The sequence below is a fragment of the Grus americana genome, chromosome 20 (genome assembly GCF_028858705.1).
Source record: "Grus americana isolate bGruAme1 chromosome 20, bGruAme1.mat, whole genome shotgun sequence".
In the NCBI taxonomy this organism is placed as follows: Eukaryota; Metazoa; Chordata; class Aves; order Gruiformes; family Gruidae; genus Grus; species Grus americana.
Window position 1 is genome coordinate 2,623,271 of NC_072871.1, and position 14,216 is coordinate 2,637,486.

Genomic DNA, 14,216 nt, shown 5'->3' on the forward strand with positions numbered 1-14,216 from the left:
AGAAATAGATCCCCGCAAAGCGCCGTGTGCTTCGCTTGCCTGCAGTGGAAAACTTTCCCTGTAATTGAGTGCACTGTACTAATTTTGGTTCGGGCATTAGTCATTTGCTGAGTAACAGGAGCCGGCAGAGGCACTTGCAAGGCGCGATGGCAAAGCTCAGCTCAGGCAGGTCCGGCTCCCGCAGGCTGGGGCAGGCGTGGGCTCATGGGAGCAGTGTCTGTCTGTCACCTCTCCCTCAGCCTGGGACCCTTGCTGCTTTGCACGGAATGCCAGTGTCTCCAAAGTGATGAACTGCAGCATGAAGCGGCTGTATTTTAGCTAAGGTAAACCGTGCACTGACCTGTAACTGTTCTTTTCAAGGGGAAAATCGACCTTGCAGAACGAAGGCATGGCTAGGAAAGACTTTCCCTGAGTTAGGATGGGTTTGGACAGAGGGAGCAGGTTTGCCAGACACTTGTGCAACAGGGAGTCTCTTGCATTAGACCCCAAGCTTTCGAGAAAAACAGCCAGGAGTTGCCTTTCCCTGCCAGCAGTCGGGACCTCGCGTCTCCAGCGAGCTCCTGTGAAGCATCCCTGGTCCCTTCGCTGCCAGGCAGGCAGCAGACCGTGCCCGGGAGCCCGGCCATGGCTGGGGCCCTGGCTCTCTGCCCGTCGTGCTTGGCACAGCACGGGAGCGTGTCCCTGGCAGCCTTGCATCCGGCCCCGTGTCCCCTGCGTGTCCCCTGCCTTTTGCCCTCGAGCTCCTTCCCTGAGTGCCAGCTTCTCTCCAAAGCTGGGCCCGCGGGACGGGCAGTGCTGGTGTGCATCCCGCTTCGTGGGGGTAGCTGTCATGTTTGCCCTGCGCTTTCGGGACCGTGGATTACTTCGGAGTCACGGTTTCAAGGTTTCCTCTGCAGGCTGGTGTGCTGCAAACACAGCTTTAAACGTGGAACCAGGTGTCCTCCTCCTGCCCCCCCGAGGGGTTTCTGGCTGGGGCACGATCTACCATCGCAAACGCTGGGGTCTCGTGCTCAAAGCCTCTGCGGTTTGCTCCTCCAGCGTCTTGTCATCCCTGAATTTGTGAATTTGTACAAGTCAAAACTGATCCGAGTGTGAATTTGCCAGCTCTGTGGGCGCGTAAGCGTGTGATGGGGCTGGAGGGCGCGAGGCCAAGGGCACAGTAAATTCTGGGTAGGATCGTTGCCCATCCTGCAGCTCCTCTTGCAGGGATGCAATAACAAGCTAATGCCCAGGCGAGCGAGGCGGGAGTGACCTGAGCCAAACCTTTAGATGGTTTCTCCCCGAGTGAAGTCATCGGCTCTTAGCAAATTTGGAAAATGAAGCTGTCTTGACTCCCTCACCTTCCTCTGGCCAGTTAGTCTTCTGGGCCACTGCAGGGAGGTTGATAAAACAGTTTGTGGTGAATCCGGTGAGACCCAGCAGGAGGAGGGGGTTGCGATTGCCAGGGCTTGATGTTAGGAGCGGAGCAGGCAGCTCGGCAGAGGACCCGCGAGCACGCGGAAGGTGAAAGCTTTGGAAGGACGCTGTCGGGATATCGCTGGCTCGTACGGGGGTTGCCCTTCTGCCTGCGCCTCTCTAGCTCTGCCAGAGACTCCTGCCCCTCGGGTCTGCTGGCAGCAGAGTTTGAGAGGTGAAAATCAGCCAGGGTAGGGAAAACTACCTCTGATTTTTTTTTTGGCTGCAGTGAAGAAAATAGCAATCGGTTTGGTCAATGCTGAGATTAAAAACTTTGGTTTTTATTGCTCTTTCCTTCGACTAGGATATGCACATGTGCATCCTACTTATCTCAACACATATCTTCACAGTGCCTCCCAACTTTAGCTCTGCTTCATTTCTTCACCTGTGCAAAAGGAAAATCGATTTAGCTGTGATCATGTGGAAAAGGAAATGAAAACCTGGGGAACGGGCTGAATCATCAGGGTGAGCCACTACGTAGGTAGATGTGCTCGAGCAGCGCAGGTTAGGAAGCAGCAGCGGTTTGGATATATTGTGTTCGGTTGGCGTTTTTCCTGGGGATCTCGGTCGGCGAGGACGTGCGTGTACCGCTGGGGACGGCACAAGCCCTGCTCCCGCGTGGATGCTGTGCGGATGCTCGTGGGCACGGTCTGCACGGATTTGTTATCCTGAGGCTCCTTTTTACGCCAGCTGGGCGGATCCGCTGTTGCTCCCTGCGGTTGTGACCGCTACCAGGAACGAAGCTGCACTCGTGGGTGCCGCTGTCTGACCCGATGAGGCAGCGTCGGTGTTTGAACGTGAGGTGCCCTGGCTCTGAAAGCACAAAGGACCTTGCGCTGTTTTACTGCCGCTACTTTCCCGCAGTTTTTTGATACTTTGACTATAACGTGGAAAATAGGAGCCGCAGAGATCCCGAGCCAACGTGTGCTTTGTCGCGGTGTGACGGGTGGCTGCTGGCACACGATCAGACTTCTTCTGGTTGCCTCTCACCGGGAGTCACATCTGGGCGTATCGCCTTAGATCTGGCTTGCCTTGCACATCGCCAGCGATATCAGGTGTAAGCTTTGGTTTCTCAGCCTTGGGTGACGTTATACGTACAGCTTAAAATCGCCGTTAGACTAAACCAAATGGACCAATTCATCACTAGTGGAAGGAGCGGGAGTAGGGGAGTTTGGAGGAAAGGTTTGGTTTTGGGGTGCACCAAGCCCTTATTTGCTGAAATGAGAGGAATTCCCAGGATGGGCTCTGTGGACGTATTTATTTTTATTTTCTCAGGCTGTAATCTCTCCCAGATGTGTATGTCTGCAGCAGAAGATAATACTAACCCGACCGTTTCCCTTGTTACTCAAGACACTTTCAACATTGTTGAAATAATAGCTCGAGCTGAACCTCAGCCAGACTTTAAAATAACTCGTCTAAGGCAATGGGAGGTTAAGCTGGAGAAACATTTGTGAAGATCAACTTGTAATGGAGAAGGGGACCGAGGTATTTGAAAAGTAGATATTTCCCATCGAAGTGCTGCTTCATTCAAAACTCTGAAATTGCATTTCCTTTTGCAAGACATCTTTCTGCCTCGCTCACTTCTACCTCTTCATTTCAGTTTTGTAGCTTCTGGTGTGTATTTTGCTGATCCTCCTGTCATTTGGTGAAGACAGGAGAGTTAGGAGCTGAACCAAACCCTTCCACCTCCCTCCCTACCGCTGCTCGGAGAGCGTAGCCTGTGAAGGGGCTGCTGCTGTGCTGCTTGTAGCTTTGCTCCCCCCACAACGTGTTGCTGAGATTTTAACAAACCATCCCATTCTGCCTTAGGAGGAGTTTAAGACTTCACAAAACATCGTGAAAGCTCACAAGGGAGAGAAAGCAAGCGGGGTGTGCTCAGGGATCTCTTGGGCAGCCCAGCCAGCTGAGCAGAACATCCTCCCGTGCTCCCCAGGACAGGAGAGACTTGAGGTTGAGTCTCCGCTGACGGCTGCTAACACGGACGCTGCCTTTGGCTCAGCAAATCCTCGCGCTGCAGGGAGCTGGGAGGAAGCAGCAGGAAAGACTCGCTCTTTTCCTGCCCTTTTCCTGTCCTCTCCTGCGAGCATCTGCTGTTGGAGCCAGGGATGGGGGCTGGAGGGACTTCCCTGTAGCCCTGGCCTTGAAGTCTGTTAAATCCAGACCCAGCCTTGGCTGTGGGAGCTTGGGGGGTGTGTGAGCACACCAACGTGCGTGTGCTCTCCGTCAGCACAAGAGGATGCTGAAAATCAGGGGTACAAACTCTGGCTGTGCCATGGGCTCGGTGCTGGCCATCCCACCCAGAGGAGGTTTTCACCATTATCCCTTTGTTGCTTTTCTCCAGTGGCTTTGTGTGTGTTTACGTGTCTGTCTTCCAACCCTATAAAACAAAACAACAGAGAGGGAGGTTCTTGGAGAGCTGGTGCTGGAAACAAGCCCCTGGAGTGTGATAGTTTGCAGAATTTGCTATCAATTTACTTTGACAATGGAGCAACAAAAAGCAGATTATTTACTAGTGACAGTGAGGGCCAATGTTTTTGGGACCTGTCCCCACTCAGTGTCACACAAGTTTTACTAGTATGTTTTTTAGTTGTTTTTAAATTAATCCCACAGAATCCTCTGTATAGGCATTGTAGACCAATTCAGATGTGGTTTATGCTGATTCACTGTAATTCAGTAATTAAGTTTAATTGCTGTGAGGCAGACTTGAACAGATTGAAGAGTGGCTGTGCGGGGATTTGCACAGGTTTAAATGAAATCCATTTAAAAATACCCCTCTAGCTAAACCTATTAAGCCGTGAATATAGATAAAACATCAGTTTCACAGTGTTTGGCCTGAGTAAAGTGAGGATTTGAGCTTGACCCGATAGCATTTGCTGTCGGAGGGGACAGGACATGCACGCGCAGAGCAGAGAAAGGAGGAACTGGGGAGGGTAAGTGGAGAAGAGGGGACAGAGACACACCAGGTGTGCGTGTGGCCCGGGACCTGAGGGGTGTGCAAGGCTGGGGTGATGTGCAGCACCCCAGAGCATTTTCCTACAGACCAGGAGCTTTGGGTTGAGGTTAACTCTCTTGGTTGGTACAGGAAGGAGGTGGTTGAGGAGCTGTGTGGGATCTCTCAGTACATGTCTTGGGAAGGTTGGAAGTGGCTTCTTTTTTGTTTTCTTATAAAAAAACCCCAACAAAACCAGCCCAACCCAAGTGAGGCCACCAAGTCCTGCAGAGCAGCTAACCGTTGTGAACTTTCCTCCCAGGCCTTCCCAGCGCCTCCCTCAAAAGGGTCTTTGGACTCTTGTTTCTCAGCTGTCAGGACACTGATTTGCTCCGTGTTTGCAAAGCCTTTCCGTGTCCTTACAGGGCAGGAAATGCTCTTTCAGTTAATGGGATGAGATTTTCACACCATGTCATGGCTTGGGCAGTTGGCATTTGCAGAGAGGAGACCTGATGATCTGAAGGCTTAAATGCCCACCCCAGTCACTGTGGCCACTTCCCCAGTCCCGTGGCCACTCTGGTTTCGCAGCCCCCATCGTGGGTTTAGCAACTCTCAAACTCTTTGTTTTCCTGCTCCCATTGCTCTCGCGGGCTCTCTTCTTTTTCTGCCACTTGGCCTACTTTTTCTTGTAGCCAGCGTATCCTTATTCGAGGTCATCCTCAACTTCCAGCGGCCCTTCCTCCTCCCCAGGCTTTGTCCCCAAAAGCCCCATCCCGGCAGAGCCCCCCGTGCTGGGCCCGTACAAAGGAGTGGCAGCACGCCTGCAGATCTGCGTAACGAGCTTGAAAAGAAGCCTGTGCTCTGATTTTTCCTGTCTAAACAATGTGTACGGCTAGCTCTTTCTTCTGAAAAGGTTTCGCTTCCCTGAAGTTTTCTGTCCTCTCTGTGGGTGGGTGGTTGCATTCACTCTTCCACTAATAGGTACAACATTCTCGGTGAGAAATGTGCTTTTTCTTCCTGCTTTGGATCTGTCCCCTTCAACTTGCAGCCACTGGGTCAAAACCAAATTATCTCTGCTCTCCAGAGCAGGGAGGCGAAGGTTGAAATCCTGTTGTATAACCCTGTGAATGCAGGTCCATCACCGCAAGCTGTGTGCGCTTCGGCTTAAACCTCGTCTCGTGTGGCTGGTGGTGTTGCCCTTAAAAAGAAATTATTAGGTGACAAGGGAAATGGGAACAGTAGGAGACAAACGTGGCGCAGGAGGTGACACGGATGGCTGCTGTGGACATTATTTACGTTACAAGCAATGCTAGGATAGAAATAGAAGCAGGAGGAGCTGCTGGAGAGTTGATGTCCTGCAAACACAACACTACCGAGGTGTCCTTGACTTTGTCCACTCAATGTGCAGAGTCATCAGGCAAGTCCAAACAAGTACAAAGCTGCCATCTTGGGTCCTCTTGGTCCAGAGAAGGTCAAGCACAACCTCCAAGCCCAAAAACATCTTTCAAGAGGCAAAGGGTAGAGGAGTGTGAGCCATCAAGAGGGGAGTAGAGGAGCATCGGTGTTTTGGGAGGGCTGTCTTGTTTTGGATGCTTGGCTACAGACCACGCCTGTGCTAATGTGGTGGTGTCAGGGGTGTGAGGTGCCAGGAAACCCTTGCCCCAGTATAAAGTCCTCTCTTTCCATCACTTAATGCAGAGAACCTTTAATATTAAATTCTAGCTATGACGTACAAGCCTCTGTAATTTAGAGTTTGAAGTGCATGGCTTGTGATCCTAAGCAGACTTCTGGCAGGACATTTTCGGAAGGCACTCAGAAATTAGAGGGAGAAGACCCATTAGGTCATACGCTCCATTCACCAGCCAGCAGGCACCAGGGCTGGCCCAGCCCAGTTATTTCAAGTCCCAACCAGCCGTGCTGCATCCAGGGGAAGTGACTCAGTCTGACAGACCCTGTTAGGAGCTCTCCCAGGGCTCCTGTTATGGTTTATGTTGTTTAATATCATTCCCTTTCCCTCATTTCCGTCCTTTGGGGAGCATCTAAAGCTGAGTATAAGCTTCGCGTCGGCGTGCGAGCCAGAGGAAAGCACAGATGGTTGCTTTTCTGTATCTGCAACCTCGGATGCCCCCCACCAGGAACACCTTCCTCTGGGATGCAGCCCCAGGGATAGGATGGGGTGGTGGAGGAGCACTGCTGAACCCAATCTGGTCACCGAGAGCACTAATGGGCCTTAATGGGCCTTAATTGCCCTGACAGCCTCACCTGGTCCCTCCACCCACACCCTCCTCCCAGGAGCCCTATTTAAGCTCAGCCCTGTGCCCTCAGCCATGGTGTGGGGTGCTTGCCTCCAGCTCTGCCTCCTGGATGGGCCATGGACCTGTGCTGGGTGTTGCTTGTCTGCTGGTAGAACCCCTTGTATGTTTGTCTCTTGGGTGGACTTTGAACCCACGCTGTAGCCTTGTTTCCAGACCAGCCCCTGTCTCCCTTTGCACTTGCCTGTGCTCTGTGGGGCACCCTGGACCTGGCCCATGGCTAGCCTTGCCTGGGGCCGCCCGTGGACCCTGCTCCCGGTGGCTGGCGCTGCCTGTTGTGCTCACCACCCTTGGGGTCCCCCAGCCCCTGGGGAGCAGCTGGCCCTTGGTGCTCCCTGCACCTTCCCAGGCTGGTGGGTGCCTGTGCACCAGGCGTGTTCCCAATTGGCCTTGCGGGGTAACCAAAATCCCTCTCTGCAAGGTTCCCTGTCTGCCCACCCTGCTCCTCCAAGGATGGCTTTACCGTTGGGGTTGTCCTCTGGGTCCCCATTCTGACCAGGGCATTGCCCTTGTTTCCTGTTTCTCCTCTTGTTCCTTGGGAATTTTAACTCTGTGTGGGGCCAAAAGACTGATGAGGGCAGGAGAACCCTGTACTGAAAATACGGAGCTTGTGGCCTGATGGAGACACATTGACAAAGTCCTCGGCACCAAGCAGTGCAGGGACGTATGCAGCCCCTCTCTGCCTTCGTTTCTCCTTTATCCTGGAAATGCTGGTGCTTAATGTTTGAGCTGGAATTTGTTTATAACTTCTCAGTGGTGGGGTAAAGTCTTTAATCCCTCTTTCTGTGTGTTTTTCTAAGTGACTTCATTTTGAAAAAGGGGTGCATGCATTTTTTTTGGATTTACTGTTTAACTTTTTTACAAAGGAAACAAACAAGATGTCATAGGCTTTTAAATAACCATCTCTTACAGTGCACCAGTGTGCTCAGACCAAGGCAGTGGAGGTAATGATGATCCAGGGAACGCTGCTGACAATTGGAGGGTGCATCTTCCCTTGCTGAGCTTTGCAAGGCTCTGCTGGCTTTCTCCTCTAGCCTGAGCTTAGGATTGCTGGGATGTCTGTACTAAAGCCCAAGGTCAGTCTGGCTGTTTCTCTTGGTATGGTTTCTGGGCTCTCGGAGGCAGAGACCTCCTGGCACAACACGAGGCACCACAGTTTGTTGGTGAGGTGCGATTCAACAGCTCCGTGCTGTATCCCTAATAGCTTTTTTGTAAGTGTCTGCCTTTGCACTGACTGCTGCACTCCCCATCCTTGGAAGCATTTTTCCCAGAACATGCTCGGCACCCTGATGACCGCGGGTTAACTTCAAGCTTGGGGTGCCACGTTCTTGGCTCTGGCTCTGCTGGCCAGTGCTTGTCCTTGCTGAGGTTGGCCCGTGCACAAGTCTCCCTGGCACTGGGCTGCCTGGGAAGATTCCTGCGCTGCTTTGGGAGCCCAGAGGCAAGCTGAATTTGGCAGCAGCTGTTGAACTCCAGGAATCTCCAGTATAGAAATAGCCATCCTGCAGGCTTTTGGGTTGAGGTTGAATAGCAAAGATGTTGGTTTGGCATGCTGAATGTGCACCACGGGCAGTCTTGCCTGGCTTTTCTGCAGGGGAGCAAGGAAGGACACAAGCCTAGAGCCCAATGCAAACACAGCTGGACTGTGAGCCCGGCTTGGTGCGAGCCCTGCCGCTGGGGTCCTGGGCAGCATGGCCTCTAGGGTGGAGGTGGGAGCATGCCGGTGGTGGAGGTTGCTCAGCAGTGGTAGAAAGAGCGTTTGTGAGCAGAACTGCTCGCTGATGGCCACTGGAAGGAGATGGGGAGGGCTGGCTGTGAGGCAAGGCAGTGGGGTGAATGCCTGTGGGGATAAGGCACCTGAGCCCTAGGAAGGCTGAAAGCTCATGAGAAAACAAGATTTTTTTTTTAAAGAAACATGTAATTACTGTGTCAGATGTATCATCTGTCCTGTCTCTGGCTCTGCTGCAGTGACTGCACTTACTGCATCCTCAGCATCCACCTGCCTGGGATCAATCTGCTCCCAGAAGGGCTGTGACCCCAATCTCCGATAGCTGGTGACTCAGGCCCTGCAGCTGAGAATCGCTTCCACAGGTACTCATACTCTGTGTCCTTGAGAAGCAGCACGTCTGCTCCCAGAGGTTAAGGCAAAGAGGGGAAAATAAACTTGCTTTGAAATTTAAAGTAAATCCCTGATGTTTTTGTGACAACCAGAAACCCAGCAGTGTCAGGCTGGAGAGCTGACCCTTAGTTAATCCTGGGGAGACGTTGCAAGTACAAGCGTTGGTGTTGAGGCTGGTTGAGCACCAAATCCTGTGTCATAAACAACCTCACAGTGCATCAGCTTCTGCCCCGGGATGAGAGCGTGGTGCCATGGGCTGCAGCTACTGCAGCAAGACAGTCTTCAAAGTGTCTGTAGTAGATCAATCCCATGTGATGCTTTGCTGGCTCGTGCAACGTGGGTTTCTGCTGCAGGCGTTTCTGAGGCCCCGCTGGCGCAGAAACTAGCCAGATGTGGCTAAAATAAATACATGGAGAGCTGCTTCTGGAGAACAGGGAGTGGGAAGAAAAGGCAGTGCATGTGGAAGAGCTGCAGTCTGGAGCTGGTAAAGCGGGAGAAGGGCATCTGCTTTCCAGCTTCCCCAGGGCTGCATGAGGGCTGGCGCCCGAGAGGCGCATCGTTTACTGCAACATTTCTCTTCTGGCTTACGGGGGAAGCCGGGGAGAGGAGAGTGGTGTTTGCAGTGACTGATCTGCCCAGGGTATAACTGTGCAGCGGGTTGCCAGGATGGAAGTGCTGACCCTCTCTGGGGATTGAAATGACCTGTTGCCTTTTGGTTGTCCTTGCTTGTCTCCAGTAGAGGTTTGGCATCATCCTCTGAACTGCCCGCATCATGCGGGGGCTGTACTTGGCTCTGGCTCTGCCCTTCCTGTGTGCATGCAAACGTGTAGAGAGGTGCTCATAGGGAGGTCATCCATAGGGACGGGAACACGACTAAATCCTTCCCATGATGGTCAGGCTCTGACAGCTGCCATGGGAGAGGCTGCAGCGGTGCGCAGCTCCTCTGGGCATGCAGTGGGATCAGCTCGTCTCTCCCTTGGCTGATAGGTGCAATGTGTGCTGGTGCTCCACGCTGTGGGCACTGCTCCCTCGGCTGTGATGGGTTGTGCTTCCTACCATCCCCTTGCCTGGGCCTTGAGATCTCATTAATTTCACTCCTAATTCTGTTTTTCTTTTATGCCAAATTCTTCTCTTGGGGTTGGTGAGGGGTCCAGACGCTACCACCAACCCTGGCTGTTCAAACCTGCCAGTGTACCCCTGCCCTGTGATCACTCTCCAGCTACCTCCAGTTCTCAGACCACGGGGAGAGGAGTCTCTGCTACTTTATTTGTGAAAGAACCAAGCATGTGCTTGACTTTAACCCTAGATGCACATGTTATCATGAACCATGGGTTTAACTTTCAGCAAATCCTCAAGTTGTGTGTTAAAGCCATAGCCTGCCCAGGAAAACTTCTGTGTAAGCATGTTGTTTCTAGTACTAACCCCCAGCTGCAGCTTGTGTAGGAAGGTGCTTCACCTGATAGAATCCCCTGGATTCACACTTGTCTGCCTGTAATCACCAGCAAAGCTGATGGGGGATGAGGGCTGCAGCCCCTGGAGATGGAACGTGCAGGTCTTGGCACACCCATTGGTGCCAGCAGCTGGGAAATCACCCCCCAAAACTGCTTGGGAATGAGAAGGGACAAACATTCCTGGTACTCTTTTTTTTTTTTTTTTTTTTTTTTCTCCCCTCAGTGAGCTGTGTTTGGTCTCAGATTAATTCCCCACGCTGTGCATGCACATCACTTGCGACACTGATGAACTCTGCCAACTCATACCACTTCGGGGTTATGACTGTTCACATCCCCGAGGGGCTCAGCCCTGCACCCTGCCTGGCTTGGTGCCATTTTTGCAATGTTCCTGCTGCCAAAGGCTGTTGCACGTTCATGTTGCTGAGCTGAGAGTTGCCTGGGAACGTGTCGATGCTGTGACCGTGTGGGGAGCGTCTCCTGCAGGACCCCCATCCTTTCCAGCACAGGGCTCTTTCCCTTGCAAAATCTTCTGAGGAGTTGGTGGTGGGACTGCTGTGTTAGCATCCGAACTGAATCAAAGCAGCTCTCTGCTCGATTGATGACTTGTTTTCCAGAGCAGCGGATCTCTACGGTGTGTATATCTCCTGTCAGGCTGCGGCATGCCTGAGGCTGTTCATGTGCCTTCAAATAAATCTCACACCTCATCGACAGTGGGAATTAGACTGAATGCAGAGGCCGGATGCCTCCCAAGTGATGGCAGATGCTAGTGGCAGGATTCCCATTGACGACTCATCAAGTGGGATTGTCGAGGCCCTCCCAGTAAGGGGGCTGTGGGTCCGGAGTGATCCAGACCCCTCCTGCAAGGCTGAGCCCATGGGTGCTGCCCTGGGTCGGTCCCTCGTCCCCACCCCTCGCAGGTGGCAGGGTTATTGCCGTGCTGCCCAGCAGCATAAAGGGATGACGAGAAAGGAGGGACCTGGTTGTAGATGTCTTGGAGGGTAGAAACAGTGTGTCTGGGTAAAGCCAGATGTCTGCAATTTTATTTTTTTTTTGTGAATGGAGGGGAACAAGAAACCTTGTGGTTTTAAACAAATTTTTGTTCAGGTGTTTCTGTAGTTGAAGGATTATTTAATTAAAGTATGACCGTGGAAAGGGAATGTCTCTGTTCACCAAGGGAGGTAAAAGCTCCTCATGAGACTGAGGTGACGGTGCTGCCAAATAGCCCAGACCAGGGGCTCTCGCCCAGTTCAAACCATCTTGCGTGTTCATAGCATAGTTCTGAAAGCGGGCCTTCTGCCTGCTGGGAAAGGGGAATTCTTGATTGAAATTGGGCAAACTTCAACAAGGAAGCTTGGGAAAGGACTGAGCGGGATTTTCTGTACCCAGCTGATCCAGGATTTGTGGTTTAGGACATTTGTGTCCCAGGCTCTGCTTTACAGCCCTGAGTATCCCAGCTATATGGTCATAAAGGTACCACCACTGCTGGGGTAGGAATGACCCTTCATGTCTTTGGGACGCTGGCCTCAAAGCACGTATTCTGTTTCAAAAATATCACCTGGCTGCTTCTGAAGTTATCTGAATGTTTGTCTTGGTCCGAGTTTACTGAATTTGTGAATTATTTTAATTTCCCCAAATTGCATTCTTTTATTCCTGGGGGTTTTGTCTGTTGTCTAATAGGAAGAACGAAGAGAGCAGAGCCCTGTAGTGAAGGTATCTCAGCTACTGAGCATCTCTTTCTTCTCCCCCAATGCAGATGAAGTGAACTTGCTGGACAAAATTACTTCCCGTGCGCAGGACCTCAGCAATGTTTCCTTTGGCTATGATGAAGCCAACTGCAGCATCCTGGAGATCGGGCAGTACGCTACCCTCAACATCCCGACGAGGGAGGCATTTGGGGACAGGTAGGCTGCCTTCAGGGGGCTGGGGTGGTAGTCCTCAAAAGCTTTTCATGCATGCTTGTTGGTTTGAAGGGCTACTTTAGGACCCCATTTGATAACAATGAGAAGACAACACATGAGACAACTAAGCTCTTATGAGCTCAGTGCTTCTTCCCTTTCTTCCATCTTTCTTGGTTGTGTGCAGGGAAGACACATCAGCACAGTGCTTGACTGACCGTTTCCAGGAATGTGTTTTCTTGGTGTTCCCATCAGGAAGACCTCTCTGCTCCAGCACATAACTGGAGAGAGCAAGAGGCAACACAGCCCTATCTATCAGCATTGCTTGATGCCAGCGCACTGGTCTGTGGAGGCATAGACCAGGTCGGACTTTTGCCATACTTGATACGGGGCTATAGCTTGCTGTGGGCAAGGACACTGGACATGGTGAGAGAAGGCAGCATTGAGGAGCTGCTTGTTAAGAGGGTTACCATCCAACCTTAGCAGTGGACGGGACAGGAGTCCCATGGAAAATCATGCACAGCCACCTAAGCATGTGCTGAGATTGCCCCTTCAAGGGATGCATTAAGGTTATGGGGGCAATACTAATTCTGGCCTGGCTGCTTCTCTTTGAGTACCTGACCTTACAACCTGAATGATTGTTTGCTCTTGGCTTTTTTGTTCTTGTTGAATTCGTTTGTGCTGTGGCTTGGGGTTCTTTTGTCCTAAGAGGGCAGTTCATGGTGATACAGCAGCTGCTGCAGGATGCCCTGTGTTGCTGCTTTCTGCTAGGTTTGCAGATGAGCTGAGCGTGCTGATGAAGCTCAGGTACTCGCTGAAGGAGGACACCAGCCTAGTGACCATCCTTAGCCATCAGAGCCACGTGCTCTTCCAGATCAGGATTAGCCAGTACGCCCTGGTCTTTGTCACCACGAGGAGGAGACATTACGAGTAAGTTCCAGCTCAGATGCCTTTTGTAATGCCTTTTCATGCTTCCTTTTCTACTTTTGAGGCCAGAGATAAGGTTTCCCACAAGGGCCTTTGAGCAGTGCTGCTCTGATGCCACCTCAGCTGAATCAAGGTCATGTTCCCCCAACCTGGGTGACGGTCCCTCAGACCTGGTGGTGCGACTGCACGCACAGGTGGTCACTGCCTAACTCCACTCTGTCAAAATGATGCAGATCTGGAAAACAGCAAAGAACAAAAAGGTTCAGATACCTGGGGATAAATCAAGTGGGGAGAGACACAAATACCAATAATTTCCCAGACACCTCAACTGGTTGTAGATGTGCCCAAATCAGTTGGATAGAAATAGCATTCCCGTGTTGGAAGAGAAGCGATAGTGCGTACTTGTGACAATAAGGTAGACTGAGTATCTCTACTGTCTTTTGCATCTGTACTCAGGATGGATACGAGGGACCCTGGGAGCTGATATGGGTGAAGTCTAGTCCTGCCTAAGGTGTGGGACCTAAGTTTCATGTTGTGCCTCTTCCTTTCCCCCTCCGGGGCACGCAGGTTCCCAGTTTCCTTTCTCGGCGATGGACACTGGCACCAAGTTGCTCTCAGCATCTCCGTGGAGAGGCTGGAGTTGCATGTGGACTGTCGGCTGGTGGACAGAGTGAGCTGGTCCAATTATTTTGGGATGGGAGTGAACACTGAGGGGCTGATCGTCATCGGAGGCCTGATCGAGTCCTTTGAGATCCCCTTCAAGGTGAGAGCTGGGCAGACCTGTCAGGGCTGTATTTGAGGACATGGTCCGCTCTAGCTGCGTGAAGTGAGGTTGCAGCTCCCTCTGAAGGAATCCATTGTCCTCTCTTCCTAAAACACCCCATTTATTTTCATGGATGGAGACGGCGAGCTCTCCAAAGGCTTTGAATTGTGCAAAGTGCTTGCTTTTGGGTCAGGGCAACACAAGTGCCAGCAGTCAGGTCAGCAGTAGAGACCTCTAGGTTACAGAAGTCATCTGTGCAGTCAGCATGCAAAGCATTTGGTTGGGGAGCTTGTCCCATGCATGTGTTGAAGATAGTCCCTCCTCTGAGGACTTTACAAGCAAAGGATTCCCAGCGAGTCAAAGTA

At 51.9% G+C, this 14,216-nt stretch overlaps 1 protein-coding gene across 4 annotated transcripts in view; it reads left to right on the plus strand.

Annotated features, from left to right (window-relative positions):
• The window catches only part of COL27A1 (collagen type XXVII alpha 1 chain), a 95,464-nt gene that overhangs the window by 23,742 nt on the left and 57,506 nt on the right, over nucleotides 1-14,216 (plus strand). For all 4 annotated transcript variants that reach the window (XM_054849224.1, XM_054849226.1, XM_054849225.1 and 1 more), the window contains exons 2-4: nucleotides 12,020-12,167; nucleotides 12,933-13,091; nucleotides 13,656-13,851. In XM_054849224.1, the coding sequence (XP_054705199.1) occupies nucleotides 12,020-12,167; nucleotides 12,933-13,091; nucleotides 13,656-13,851 (503 nt within the window). The remainder of the gene's footprint in view (nucleotides 1-12,019; nucleotides 12,168-12,932; nucleotides 13,092-13,655; nucleotides 13,852-14,216) is intronic.